The sequence below is a fragment of the Anopheles bellator genome, chromosome 1 (genome assembly GCF_943735745.2).
Source record: "Anopheles bellator chromosome 1, idAnoBellAS_SP24_06.2, whole genome shotgun sequence".
Classification (NCBI taxonomy): Eukaryota; Metazoa; Arthropoda; class Insecta; order Diptera; family Culicidae; genus Anopheles; species Anopheles bellator.
Window position 1 is genome coordinate 23,519,091 of NC_071285.1, and position 13,549 is coordinate 23,532,639.

The 13,549-nt window shown below is 46.3% G+C and overlaps 1 protein-coding gene across 1 annotated transcript in view; it reads right to left on the reverse strand.

The window, feature by feature from the left end:
- The window catches only part of LOC131215256 (uncharacterized), a 54,725-nt gene extending 42,331 nt beyond the window's left edge, over positions 1-12,394 (reverse strand). The window contains exons 1-3 of the mRNA XM_058209643.1: positions 11,848-12,394; positions 5,278-5,628; positions 4,995-5,181 (exon numbers count right to left, since the gene is read on the reverse strand). Of these exons, the coding sequence (XP_058065626.1) occupies positions 4,995-5,181; positions 5,278-5,628; positions 11,848-12,394 (1,085 nt within the window). The remainder of the gene's footprint in view (positions 1-4,994; positions 5,182-5,277; positions 5,629-11,847) is intronic.
- Positions 12,395-13,549: the final 1,155 nt, after the last annotated feature.

Below are 13,549 nucleotides of genomic sequence, written 5' to 3' on the forward strand. Positions count from 1 at the left end.
TGGAACATGCCCCGTTCTATTTTATCTTATTTTACCACCTTCCGCTGTTTTGAAAAGGCTTGAAAAGGAGCAAAAATCGAATCAAAAGCTGGCGAGATGCCACCGACCGACTGGCAGTTGATAGTTGGTGTGATTACGGACGCAAGTTTGGCTGCAGTTCCTTTTATAAGTTTTTCTAGATATCAATAAGACTTGCCAAAAGGGGGATCTTTCAGATAAAGTCCGTCCCGACCAATGCAATGAACTATCAACGTTTGGCATTGCTTTGAACTTGTAAAATTGCAGATTATTTTTAACATGTTCGCCGAATTTGATAAAGATTATTGGGCAGGGCATTAAAAATATCATTTCATGGTTTAGAATAAGGATTGTGTATTATTTTTATATTATTGCATGACCTAACCGTGCTCGGATGGAAGCGCCCGGTTTAATGTACGCCACTGATGGAGACGCATGGTTGCTGGTAAAAATGGTTCAGTAAATGGGTGACAATGTTATTATGCCAAAACGAAAGATCGATTTAAAAGGAACCCCATGGCGCAGTAAGCAGAATTAAGCCGTGCCCGTTGAGGTCTCCTTTTTATAATTGATTTTACTGCTCGGTCGAACACAGCGTCGTAAGGGAAAAGCTAATGTTATTGACTCTCTGACGCTAACGACTTTTGCCGGCTACCAGTTTATGCGCCTGTGTCTCTTCGCATCCTCGCAAACGGTGAGACTCCGTCAGGCCACGGGAAAGGAAGCTAATTGTGCCTCTTTTTATTATTCCGAAACGCTCTTCGCTGAATTTTATTCTCTCGGTATCGCCCTTCGTTGCATCGTACCAGGCACACGGGTCCTTCTGATAAGTCAATTACCACAACCGACCAACAAAAAGGCCCGCCAGTTCGGTTTTCGATTCAATTTTCGATCCTTGATGCTATTACTGTCGCTGACTGATACAGTTTGAGTGTATAATTTGTATGAATTTCGCTAGCGGTTATTGTCAACGGGTTTTTGCCGAAGAATGGATTGGAAATGGATCTGCCTGTTCGATCACAACGCTACTTGGCACACGTTTTCTTTTAGCTTATCTGAGGCCACCACGCGTGCAGCGTTTATTTTCCACCAGCGGCTGCAACGACCCGGGAAACCCGATAAAGCGATGTGAGTTTGTGTGTGGCGAGCGAAATAAGCAGGGAAATGCCGAAATCAAATTATCCGCTTCCGAAGAAGGAGCTAATAAAAAAATCAAATTAAGGTGGCCCGAAGTGGTGACTTTCGTCTCGTCTCACGCCATCGGCGCTGAATATAATTATTCATAAATAACAGCGACAGCGTAAATGTTTATGCATCGAATGCAATTACCTTTTGCGGGCGAACACAGTAGATTCATCACGACGTTCGGGCCAATGTCAGTTCACACCAAAAAAAAAGGTAAAATAAACCATTTCGAGCCTAGTGTTGCAACCATGCGCGTAAGTGTGATGTATTTTTTCTCTCTCTTTTCTATGGTGCATTTTTATGCGTTTTAAGCATCGCACGTTCTGACGGTTGGATGCCCTCGGAGGGCATCTGTACCGTCCCCCAAAAAGGAAGGCAAAGGCGTTTAATTTATTCATTCTCTGTTTACATACTCACGAAATTGGTTTTGCATGTCATGTCGTGATGGCAGAGCGCTGGGAGCGCGCACCATTCCCACATGCCGGCCAGCCGTGAAAAAGTTACGCACCGACATTTCCTTTGGGTGTAGTAAGGGCAAATAAACCATCCAAATAACGCAATTGACACTTGGGCAATAGTTGTCCACCCACGGTGGACAGTTGCTCCCGGATCAGGACCGTAGCGGAAGCCCGTACCGTACGACGGACTCGGACCAGGACAGTGGATCCGGGTTCAGGAAAATCCGGGAGTGTGCATCATCTTTCTAGTGGTCGCACAAAAAGTGCGTAACAATCGTGCCGGGACGAAGTTGCAACAAAGTGTCGGACATGCGCTTCGGTTCTTTTTCCGGGGGAGTGATTTTCCGGCAACGACAGATTACACGCGTCGGTCAAGGACATTCATCAAACATCTGGCAGAGACTTATGCTTCCTTCCGTGACACTTTCGAGGCCCTTGGTAGCGGATGAAGAGGAGTTTTGGGGACCAGCAATCAAATCTTGCACAAATATTTACTTGTTGAAACAGCTGCAGCGGATTTGTTGCGGATTCGACCAATAATTGAATTTAATGTTCAAATTGGAGTGTAACTCTTTCTGTATAAACATGTTGCCACTTGAAGGCTTTCGGTGCGGTGTTGGTGTAAACGATCATCTGTGATGAGATATATGAATGGAAATTTATTTGGAAAAATTTAGATCAATTGATCGGACTCTCGAAAACTTTCCACCCTTTGCAATAGGAACTCGAATCCTTTTTTCAAATGAACGACAACGGCAGATGGAAAATACGTTGTTTATGAAAATTACATCGTTATTGAGGATTGAGTAACAGGATTTAACGTACTTGGTAAACAAATTGTTAAGTTGAATCCAAATGCATTCTCACTCTGACATTAATTCCCGGGCCTGATCGAAAAGTTGGCCACCGTGGGGCGTGCAAGACACAATGATCTCCGGCTTCGGGAAGCATGACTCGAGCACGTCAAAAAAGTGTCACGATAGCGACGTGGCCCTTGGCTGGCCGAAACGAAACGGTGCATGATGACGATGCACGATAGCATGATGCATGAGTAGAGGCAAAGTTTGATGCAATCTAGCGGGCTAGAACCGGAACGACGGTCCCCGGTCGGGCGACAACGCAACTAGGCGACAAATGCAGATGATGGAGCACGAAAGATACACTCTCATACTTGGGTGGCACCTATTAAGCGGGGATTCTGCACGTGGCGGTTGCTTGTACATGGCGACCCGACCCGCTGTGTATTACTACACACCCTGTGCCGGGGTCTCTGCCGCACCCTGCAGTGCTGCAAATATGGTGATCATAAAAACGTCGGCTCGCACGGCGAACGCAATGCTCTGCGGAGCCGATTTATCAATGTCATCTCGTCGTCGTCGTCGTCGCCATCATCGGAGTGACGTTTTTCGTGTGACGAGAAGTACCAGGAAGTGACACCGGTTTTGATGCCCCATAAAAAGCGCTCGCCACGCCATCGGAGAGCGCCTTTTTTCCCGGACCCCCGGCTTTTTTCCCGGGTGCATCATAATTTTCTATCTGCAACGCTCTCTGATTGAATTGCGCCGTGGCGTACGGCACACCCGGATTGAGTCGTCGGAAGCAGGGTAAAAGTTAGACGCCCGAAGCGCCCGGTCGGCCCCGATTGGTGCGACATCGAAAAGTCAGCTCGTTGTCGTCGCGCTCAAGAGGGCGCGCCAAATGAACTCGGCCGGCTCGGCTCGATCGGAAATGGACTCGCTGGTGGAGCCCCTTTTTTGTATCATCATCATCACCGCCTGAGCAGTAAGATTAATGGGCTTAAAATTGTGCATCGTACCGGGGATTCGGGGACGCTCCGCGCGGAAGCATCGCAGGAGTTGGCAGCCCGGAAACAGCGAAACGATCGTCGCCACCGGCGGCGAAGAAAAGCCGGATCCGAAATGACGAAATGATACGCGCGAATGACACAAAACGGCGGAACAATGAGCCGTGTAGATGGCGGCGTAATGTGGAACACACACTGTACTTTGCTCTCGGGTATGTTAGGGCCGGAAACGGTTACTTTTTGAGTGCAGCAAATGACGCCAATCTGTATTTCGAATTTAAATGCTCATGATCAACGACAGCGAGCGGGCTTTTTGGACTTTCGCGATCTGCGGACACGGTTTCTGGGCCCCTCGTGAGCTCCGTTCAAGGATTTGCAGTTTTTTGTAGGTTCCAGAAGTTCATTTGTTTATGTTTCGTTCGTTTTTACGCTTTTTAGTCAGGGTGGAGTTTTCACACTTTTGATCGAAGTCCTGTCCTATAATATAACCCCCACATTTCTGTGAAAAATTGCGATCACCTCTCACCTCTGTTTGTTATCTACCTTCATAAAAGTTTACCTACACACTGACCATTTAGAAATTGCAGCACAAGTTAAGAACTATCTCCAGAGAACTCAACTCGCCGGAATTTTCTCAAACACCTACGAAGTAAAACCGAAGCCGGCTAGCATAATGAACCAGAGCCACTTATACACTACTCCACGTCTTTTTCTGCCCGCTCTCAGCTGCATCGAATCGTGTGCAGCAAACGCCGATGGAAGAAACCCTGTTTTGCTTGGTAACGGCGTCACGTAGAACCCATTAGTGGGTGGGGTTGGGGCGACATCTATGCTGGTGGCCTCAATATCCATATTCACTGCGACGGCCGCCGGTGGTGACGGTGAAAAGAACGTCGTTTCCTTCGGATTTTCCGGTGCATTTTCCACCCGGCCGGCCCAGCTCGGTACGGTGTTGCCCGTCGGAGCGAAATTGGCCTAATTTTACATACTTTAAGCAAGATGATGCACGAAAAGTTCTACCTGGCAAGAGGGCCCCTCCCCACACCAGAGCCAGAGTCCCGCTGGTGGCCATCGAGCCGGTGGCTGAATGGCTGGACTCTAGGCCAAGAAGTTCCCGGTACTGCATTAAGTGAGTGTTTGATGAAATTGTTTTGCGCCAGTGATACGTGCCTGGAGATCTTAATGGCAATGGCCGCCTGGGTTTTTGGACGGCTTCCGACCGCCGGTTCCGATTTGATAGCCGGTAACATGCAGGTGGCAACGGTGGCCGTAGCATCAAAAGTGAGCCAATTCGAACCGAGATATAGACATATAAAATATAGTAAAAACTGTCTCACTATGTATTTTAAATAACATAAAAATACGGCACTGTTTGAATTTTGTGAAGGCTGAATCCATGAAAACCTGGCACCTGGCCTGGAAAATTGCCTTGGAGTCTTCATTTTTCAATTTTCCGCTGATTCATTGAAAGCATTGGCCGCCCGAAAATGGTAGCCATTGATTATCCCCAAATCCAGTGTGCTACTTACCTAGCGTTGTAGTAGTTCGACTTGTAGTACGGTGGATGGTGGTCGAATACATAGTTCAGGATGGGCCCGGTGCTCTTCAGCAGCTTCCGGTGCTCGCCGACCGGTTTCACCACCATGGCCGGCGTGGTCGGATTAAGGTTCATCGAATTGATCGTCCGTTGTCGTTGTGGCCCCGCACCCGCCATTACTGTCACCGTTGTAGCCACAGCACCAAGATTCAGGACTGAGCCGCTGGGATTAGTGCCACTATCACTACCACTACTACTACTACCGCTACTGCTACTGCTACTGCTGCTGCCGCTGGTCGCTTCCGATGCTGGTTGTTGGTGGCCTTGGCCACGGTTCGATGTCAGCTCGGGAGATTCGTTGTACGCCTGCAGGTCCGGCTCTGCCAGGGGCGGTGTGCTGACATCGGCCAAATTCTGGATCAATGCGACGGCCTGCGCACCGTTGGATGGCCTTCGGATGGTTCGTTGGGTTGCAAGTGATAGATTCACGTTCGCCATGCTGGCCGGCACACTCGCCCCGCCGGCCGTGGTAAGTCCGCCCAAATCCGTCGTAGACAAGAAGATGCCATCACTGGCCGGGTTAGCGGTTAGTTCTAACGATGATGACGACGACTGGTGGCTTTCGTCTGGGTACGGGAGGAATAGAAAACAATTGGAAGCATCAGACCACGTAAACTTGCCGTTAAGGTATTTGGTTTGTTCCCATAAAAAAACGACGGAGCAAAAAAGGAAGGAAAACCCATAACGACGGGCAGACGAGACTTTGTCTATTATTTACGACCACTTTCTTTTGTATGAAATTGATATTACTTTCCACTCAGGCAGTGCTGTTACCGAAAGTATTGCTCAATGAATATATTGCTTCCATGCAAACAACCTTTTTTAGACAAAATGTGAACCAACCATCAACCATCAAGATTTACTAGGGCTGGTTAAACAGTGTTGTACTTTATCAAAAACTATTCATTTATTCTTGAATAAATATTTTTCCCCACTTCACTGGTCACAGGAGGTTAGACCGGAGAAATACGATGGTTGTGGTCTCATGAGCGTGTGGTCAAAACTTTGCGCGCAACAAATGGTCGACATTGAGCCACTTTGGGGGCAATTTTGTGGCGACTCGTCTCATATAGTTGACAAAATTCTAACAATTTTTGGTTCAACGGCAGCCAATCGATTTGTTCCTGTTCTTTTTAAGCAACTTTTCTGATGTTGAAACGACGGTTGACTAACATTTTTTTCCTCACTTCTTCAATGCTTTTGTCTGTTCTTGGGGTGCTGGGTCGTTCGGCATGCTCTTCGACGTCCTCTGAACTTTGTGGCCCTCTGAGAACCATTTTTTATCACCAATAAACGGTGCTTTGTTTCAGACATTATCCCGGTTTACACAAAATACTGATCAGTGTGCTGGAACTAGGTGCATTTGTTTGCAAATCCAAGAGAAGTCAAAAGACGTGTTACGGAAGTTTTAAAAAACTTAGCGTCCAAAACGGTTTAATTTAATATTACCAGAGTATTACGTCACAAACAATATGAATATTGAAAACACTCGTACATAATCTGTGGAAATTCTAAAGTGGTGATACTTTTTTAACATCCTTATAATGTCAATTATTTTACTCTTTTTATCCTTTTCTTATGAGCAATAGTTGCTTAATGTTTTCTTCCCTTCTATGCTCCTTGCGTTGCTTTCCGTTTTCAATTTTTGATGCTTTTTCAAATTTATTATTGTCTGTGGACCGGTTTGCTTGAATAACGCTTACAGTAGACAAAGTGTATACAATAGTGTCTTTCTTTCTGCTCTGCCATCCTTCTTTCGAATAGTTTGAGCAATTTGAAGACTCTTTTCACCCCTCGCAAGACTAGCGTAGAACTGTATCAAACACCCATCGAAACGGCATCGAACGACATGTTAGAAGTCAATCAACCTAGTGCTTTTGAATATGTTTCTAACCACCTCGATCGGCACCGACATGAAGGCGAGCCCCGGGTGAAGGTTCCGCATGGATTTCAAATTCAATTCGGAGACATTTGAAAGAGGTTAGCCGACTCGATCACCGCCGAGCGAGAGACTGTTTTATACACTGTCAGCCCGATTGTCGCCTGATGTTTGGCTTGCTCCTAGGGTCCTTCAGATAGTTCCCTGCGGTGGGTCCTTCCGCCCACAGGGAGACCCGGGTGCCTGGCACACCCCGGGGACCCGATGTTGGCGCAACGACGTCAGCATCACCCCGGAAAAGTTTTGCTGCTGCTCGTACAAAGAAATCGTCATTTTTCCATCGTCATTTTACAATTCTTCCCACCTCGCACGGAATCGCACGGAATACAAATTTACAAACGCCGGAGCCGGAGCGCGGGACACCGAGTTGCGTGTAATCCAATCAAAATTTGCCTTTCGTAGCCGGCGTGGAAATTGGCGGCGAGTGTCGAACAAGGATGGCTCGAATAGGGCCGAGCATAATGCCGTACTGTTGCCGATGTTTTCCTTGTCTGCATGTCCTTGGGTTTGCGTGTATGTGGCGCAGAATGTCGCAATCCGACGGACGGAACGGGCGCTGAAGCCGGCGCTTGGCAACCCGTCGGGTGAAAAGAGGTTGTTCTGCGCGCTGTAAAGTGCTGTTGATATTGAGTCAACTTCAATTTCCAAAACCAGAGTATTGGCCCCCCCGGAAGGAACGGAACGGAAACGCGCGGTGTGTGCGATCTGTACGAGGCGAGCTTTCCCCTATTTAGGTACTCGGAATCACGTTTGATGGGAGATACGCACCACGAGCGCCAAACGCGATTCGATTTCTGGTGAATTGTAAATTTAAAGGAATTCGTTTGCGAAGCCATTACCGTGTGCCCGAGGGCGTAAAGATCAAACACAGCTTTCCGTGCTGCGTGCCGGCGAAAATATGTGGCCAGAAAAGGAACGTAACGATGCCCAGCCTGAATTGATCTTTCGAGCGAATCTTAAAGGGTTTCGGTGGGCTTCCGAGAATGCGGCTCCGTTTGTACGCGTTGAATATTTGTAGCATCGCAATAGGGATAAAAATAACCCAAATATAATGTCAGAACCAATGAATTATTTTTAATCAATTTTAAATACGTTATGGGAGCATATTTCCGTACAGAATTGGACGAAAGCATGTCATCAGTTTTCATTATTGCATAACGTTTCATTACTGATGCAAGGCAGCAGCGTTTGAAATTAATCAATTAATTTGTGCCCTTGGCCACTAACGCTTCTTCGGCGATCGCGATCGGTCGTTATGTTGGCCGCTTTTTACCGGGGCCGCATCATTTAATAATAATGACCGGTGTGCCATGACAGATGCCGGGGTGTGTGTGCTGGTGACGATGGCTCATTAGGTTGTTAATTTGAAGGAGGCTTTCGCATGATAAAGTCAATCGGCAAACATTACCCGGAACCGGCCGGTCGTTGTTCGCCAAAATAGCTGTTGGCGAGAGCCGCATTGCTGCCTGACTAATTCGATTTGCACCAAAATAATTGCATTTGAAACAGCGTGCAACATGCTTGCGGCTCTGAAAGTCCACCTTATCCACGAACTTCGCTCGGCCAACAGCGGCAGCGGTTCAGCTCGTCTGGACGCAACTCGTTTTACGCCACGTGGCGTGACGCTGCACGCCCGCAGGGCTACTGCAGGTTTTTGTCTGCAATTTGCATCGTGCACCTTTTGAATAATTTCTGCCATAGAAATAGGGTAATTTGCATCATTACAGCGACGGAGCTATTAACAATGGTTGAAGATGAGGGATGCTGTTCTGATATTATGCGCCTAGGATCCTTTGCGCTTACTTTCGTCGCTTTTCTCTCACTCGATCTGTTCATCTATATTTTGCTGCTTCCCTTTCTGCTCCGAGTTAAATACCCCATAATTAATGCGATCCTTTCGCGGACCCTGCGCTGGAAAATACCGCTTTGCTGCAACAAGAAACATTTTCCTTGCTTGCCGTACATAATTGAAACACTGTTACGTGGTTTTTTACTATAACGAACAATACTCGTGGTACGTGTTTATAAAAACGAACCGCGGAACATGCAAACCAATGAATGAAGTGTGGGATGTGTCGATTGAATGCAATCAAATAGTCAATTCAGATGCAATCCAATTCCTACGCTCAATCAATCAGTGCTGTATCGCCTGAAGCAGCTAAATTGTTTTTATTGACCACGAAAGTGTGATTTACCTTTTAGAAATCGATTGTAAAACTCGCTTTAAACCGTATTAAATATAATTGTAAACTCTCTTCAAATGTTAGTATATTTTTGAAACAACTCCACCTTTCTCAGTATCTTTCGTCATGGCAACCTTTCGGACACCGTTTCCCATCAGGCTGCAGGATCCCCTTTTAGGCAGCTATTAAATATTAATCAACAAACTTTTTGTACGTCAACATAAATGACGTTGGTTATTTGGGAGCCTTCAGAAAGCATCCAGATCCCGGCGGTCGGTAGCAAATGTATGGCACAACTTTTAAAGGCTAGCAAAAATTTACTAGCTTACAGTTTCAAACATAACTAAAATATGTGCAAACTTGCCGAAAAGTCAAAGCGTCTATGTATTAAATTCCACGCATGGGCTACTGGTCATCATTTCAAATGGAATTCGGACCGGTTGTTTGCTCTGAGCAATTTGTATCAAATTGCATTACGCAAAAAAATATCGTATAACCTCACGATTCGGTCAATGGTCACCCTCTACGTCAGTGCGAAAGGATCGCAAAAAGTTGAATTCAATTTTGTAATAATTTTCGGTGTCATCAGCCTGTCATCATCGGTAAGCATAAACAATTAATCTTGTTTCGTTCATTCCTCCGAACGGGAAAACGACGCTCTGCCGAAAGAAAGTGATTTATCATGCTGCATTCGGTATCGCTCATTTGGTTCGTTCGTTCGGTTCGTGCCGTGGCACTCGAGGCGCACTAGAAGAAAGCAAGCATCTCGTTAAGATGCTGATATTGCCAATAAATCAGGCGGTCAAGTGTACAACTTGCAGTTGACAAGAATAGAGAAGAAAAAGTGAACGATTTGCAACTCGCAACGCCAAAGAGTCACGTTTGCCGGTGTTTGTCAGTAATTGTTTGAAAATTAATTTATATTCAAACTCGAGGCGAATGAAAGGTATTTTGAATTTACCCAAAGAGCTGCGAATAGAAAATAGGAATAAAGAATTCAATTGAAAGAAAGCTCCTGAACGTATCGATAAGCTTCTAGCAATACTTTTGCCAGCTCAGCACTGGATAAAGGATATTGCTAGGTCCCGGTGAGGACGACTGGGGGTGAGTCCTTCCGAACACATCTGTTCTAGTCTTCATAAATAATAATTACAATTGTGCTCTCTCACGGTTCAGTGCCGAGCGATTGGTTCAGCTGAAATCGGCACAATGCTTGGGCCGCCCGATGCCAACCAGTATCCTCCGGAAGGAAGGAAGGATTCGGTGTTTGGTAGTTTTGTTAAGCTCAACGTGCACCGCCCCGTACGAGCTGTTTGTTCCCAGTGTTTGTCTATTTCCTTCCTCTTGCTCTGAGTTCACCTCTTTCACAGCACCACACTAGGCAGCGTCGAAAACGGCTGCGAAAGGATTTCGAAAGGACTCCGAATGGAATTGATCCAAATAAATAGCGCACTTCACAGTGCAATGAGATTACCTTGTTTGCCAAGTATTCTTTTGGCGCTTTACGCTCGATTTTGCCCCCGTGGGGTTTTGTAGTTTGCTTTAGCGATCAGTTCGCAAGCAAGACAATAAGTTTGTCGTTCGCTTTGCCGAGAATGCAGTTTCGTCATCATTTCAGAAGAATGCTTCAATTGATAAAAAAAATGCCGACCTCTTCTTTTAGCTACATGACTATTTTGTACCTTTTTATCCAATACTGAGAATCTATATGTGTGAAAGAATGTCGCCTTAGTTACACTATTTATAACTCAAGAACGACTGAAGCGATTTGGCTCAAAATTGGTGGGGAGGTAACTTAAAACCTGGACCTTTTTATCCCGTCCGACCATTGAAAGGCAGCCCGTGAAACGGCTCGGTTAGCAATGCGAAATTGTGAAGCAAACAACAGAGATCAACAAGTAGATCATTGTCTACGCAGAAGAAGAGATTTGTCATGTGCTAATTTGAATCAGACAGCGTTTCGATACCATTGCAGCACTGATTACTGCTTGCCTTCTAATAGAATAACAAAAAATATGACTCAATTTCCGACTTAACTAATGACCAACCTTTAGATATTTTTCTTATTTCGTTTTCTCGTTCTCTCTCCAGTGGACAAGGAGCATCAAAGACGAAAGTATCCGAAGAATCAATTGATTAAGAAAAAACACCCAAAAATATATGTTGGTGATGAAATGTCAGATAGGGCTAATGTTTTTGGGCATGTACGACCTTAATTCCTTACATTCTTAACGTACTTTACGAAATAGAGAGTATACTTTCAGAAGATCTATCTTAATCATTTCGGGAAGGTTTACGTTTCCCGAGGCACTTTTCGCAAACTGTTTCTGTGAAGTGGGCCGTCATTGCGCCCGTTTAGCTTGAACGGGAAGAAAGTTAGAAAGAATCCTCCATTTGATGAGTCTCATTAGTCGGCCGATCTGCCAAAGCACCTTCCTTCAAGCTTCTGATCGAAGCCCGTCCTGATGTTTTAATGTGACGAGCTGAACGTTCGCACGTCGCGAACATACGAACCTTGATTAGTATTCCAGTTTTATCTAATTTCCTGCGCTTCGTCTTATCTGCCGGTCAGCGGAAGCGAGTGCGAGAGGCTCTTGAGGCGCGAAAAAAGGAAACCCCGCGGGTGACAATTCTTTGAATTATTAATGGCGCAACACAATTACCTGCTGTGCGTCGGGTTTGCGGTTGGCCCAGCTCCGGCCGGTGGTGCTGGGAGCTGGCGTGCGGTTTCGACCTCGAGGTCGTTGCGATTGATTTTTCCACCAGCGCCTCCAGTGAGTCCGCTGGCGCTGGCGGAGATGTCAGTTTGCCCGGAAGCGCCACTCCCACCCGGAGGACATCGCGAATAATGACATTTCCGCCGCCGAGGTCTTCCACCACCGTCACCGTACGCGCGTCATCTTCATCGTCGTCGGGTGACCCGGACTCATCGTCATCGTCATCGTAGATGTCCTGCTCGATCAGCGGCTGGATGGCGGTCTCGCTGATGACGCCCCGTCGCTCGTCGGTCACGAAATCGCCCAGCTCGAGCGCCCGGCTTCCGGTGGACTCGATGGGCCCAGGGCCCTCAGTGTGGCTCCTGTTTCGGAGGTCCTGTTCGGACACGCCGCCTGCGCCCGTTCTCAGCTGGCGGGCCCGACGCGCCACCGGATCCGCCGATGACACACAGTGCGCTATCATTAGTGCAATTAAACAGCATCGATACATCATGGCGGATTGCTGGAGGGCGCCACATTCACGCTGACGTGCTAATGACGCTAATGTTCGTTAGTGAGAGAGAGAGAGAGGCGCGGCGAGATGCGAATCACTGTAACAGACGCTTCCGCTTGGATCTGTGCACGACGGCCTCTGGCGAACGTGTAATCGTCATCGTGTCCTTGGGCGAAGCGCCGCTCATAGTACCGCTAGTGCCGAGTTTAATCCGTCAGCTGCAACACTTGACTGCGAACCGAATTGTCCCCTACGTAGCGCATTGTTCTGTGGAAAAGGCAGAAAAGGGCCCGAAGCAATTAATAAAGTTTACATTCGTCGCACTCTCCCAGAAACTAAGCTCATTAAATAGTTGGCGACATTTTTTCGTAAGCCCCTTGTATCGTACTATCTTTGAGGCTCATGTATGTTGCAGATGAGAGCCTTTTACGTTTACAGACCGCTGCGGTTTCGTATGGAACGTTGTGCTACGCTGCAGACAGACATTTGAAAGTTTTCAGCTCGTTTCGGCTCGGGAATGGCTTTGGTCAGCCATCGGCACACACCTCGACCATTTGTTAGGTCGGTGTGGTTTGTGCTGGACCACCGCTTGACCAGGTCTTATACACTGTTCCGCTTCCACGGGGGTGCAGAGTTGAAATAGATTTGGTAATGGTATCCTCGTAAAATGTTGACTTCCGGGTAATATAGACCACGACGGAACGGAAGTCAGGCCGCTGTAAAATTAAAAATCTTAATATAATAATAAGGTCAGTAAACTTTTGAACTGAAATCACCGATCTTAGTGCAACATATTCAAACGAGATCGTTTGGTTGTAATCTCGCTAAGGAATAACATAATTGAAAAATACAATGTTGAACATAATTTTACAAGGGTTCTTCATAATATTCATTCTTCATAATATCGTACCAGAATAAGAAACGTCTATCAGAAAACTAATGGCAGCTTCGAAACATCAATTCTGATGGGAGTTTTTCTGATGCCGAGAACGTGAGTGTTTTATCCAAAACGAAATCAGTTACGTATTTATTCCACGAAAAAGTATCTGATTCGAAATTAAATGGAAAGGATATATCGAGCTAGAAAGGAACGTATTCATAAAAGAAACCGCCACATTACTGCAAAAGAATAGAGTTTTGGATGAATAAATCAGA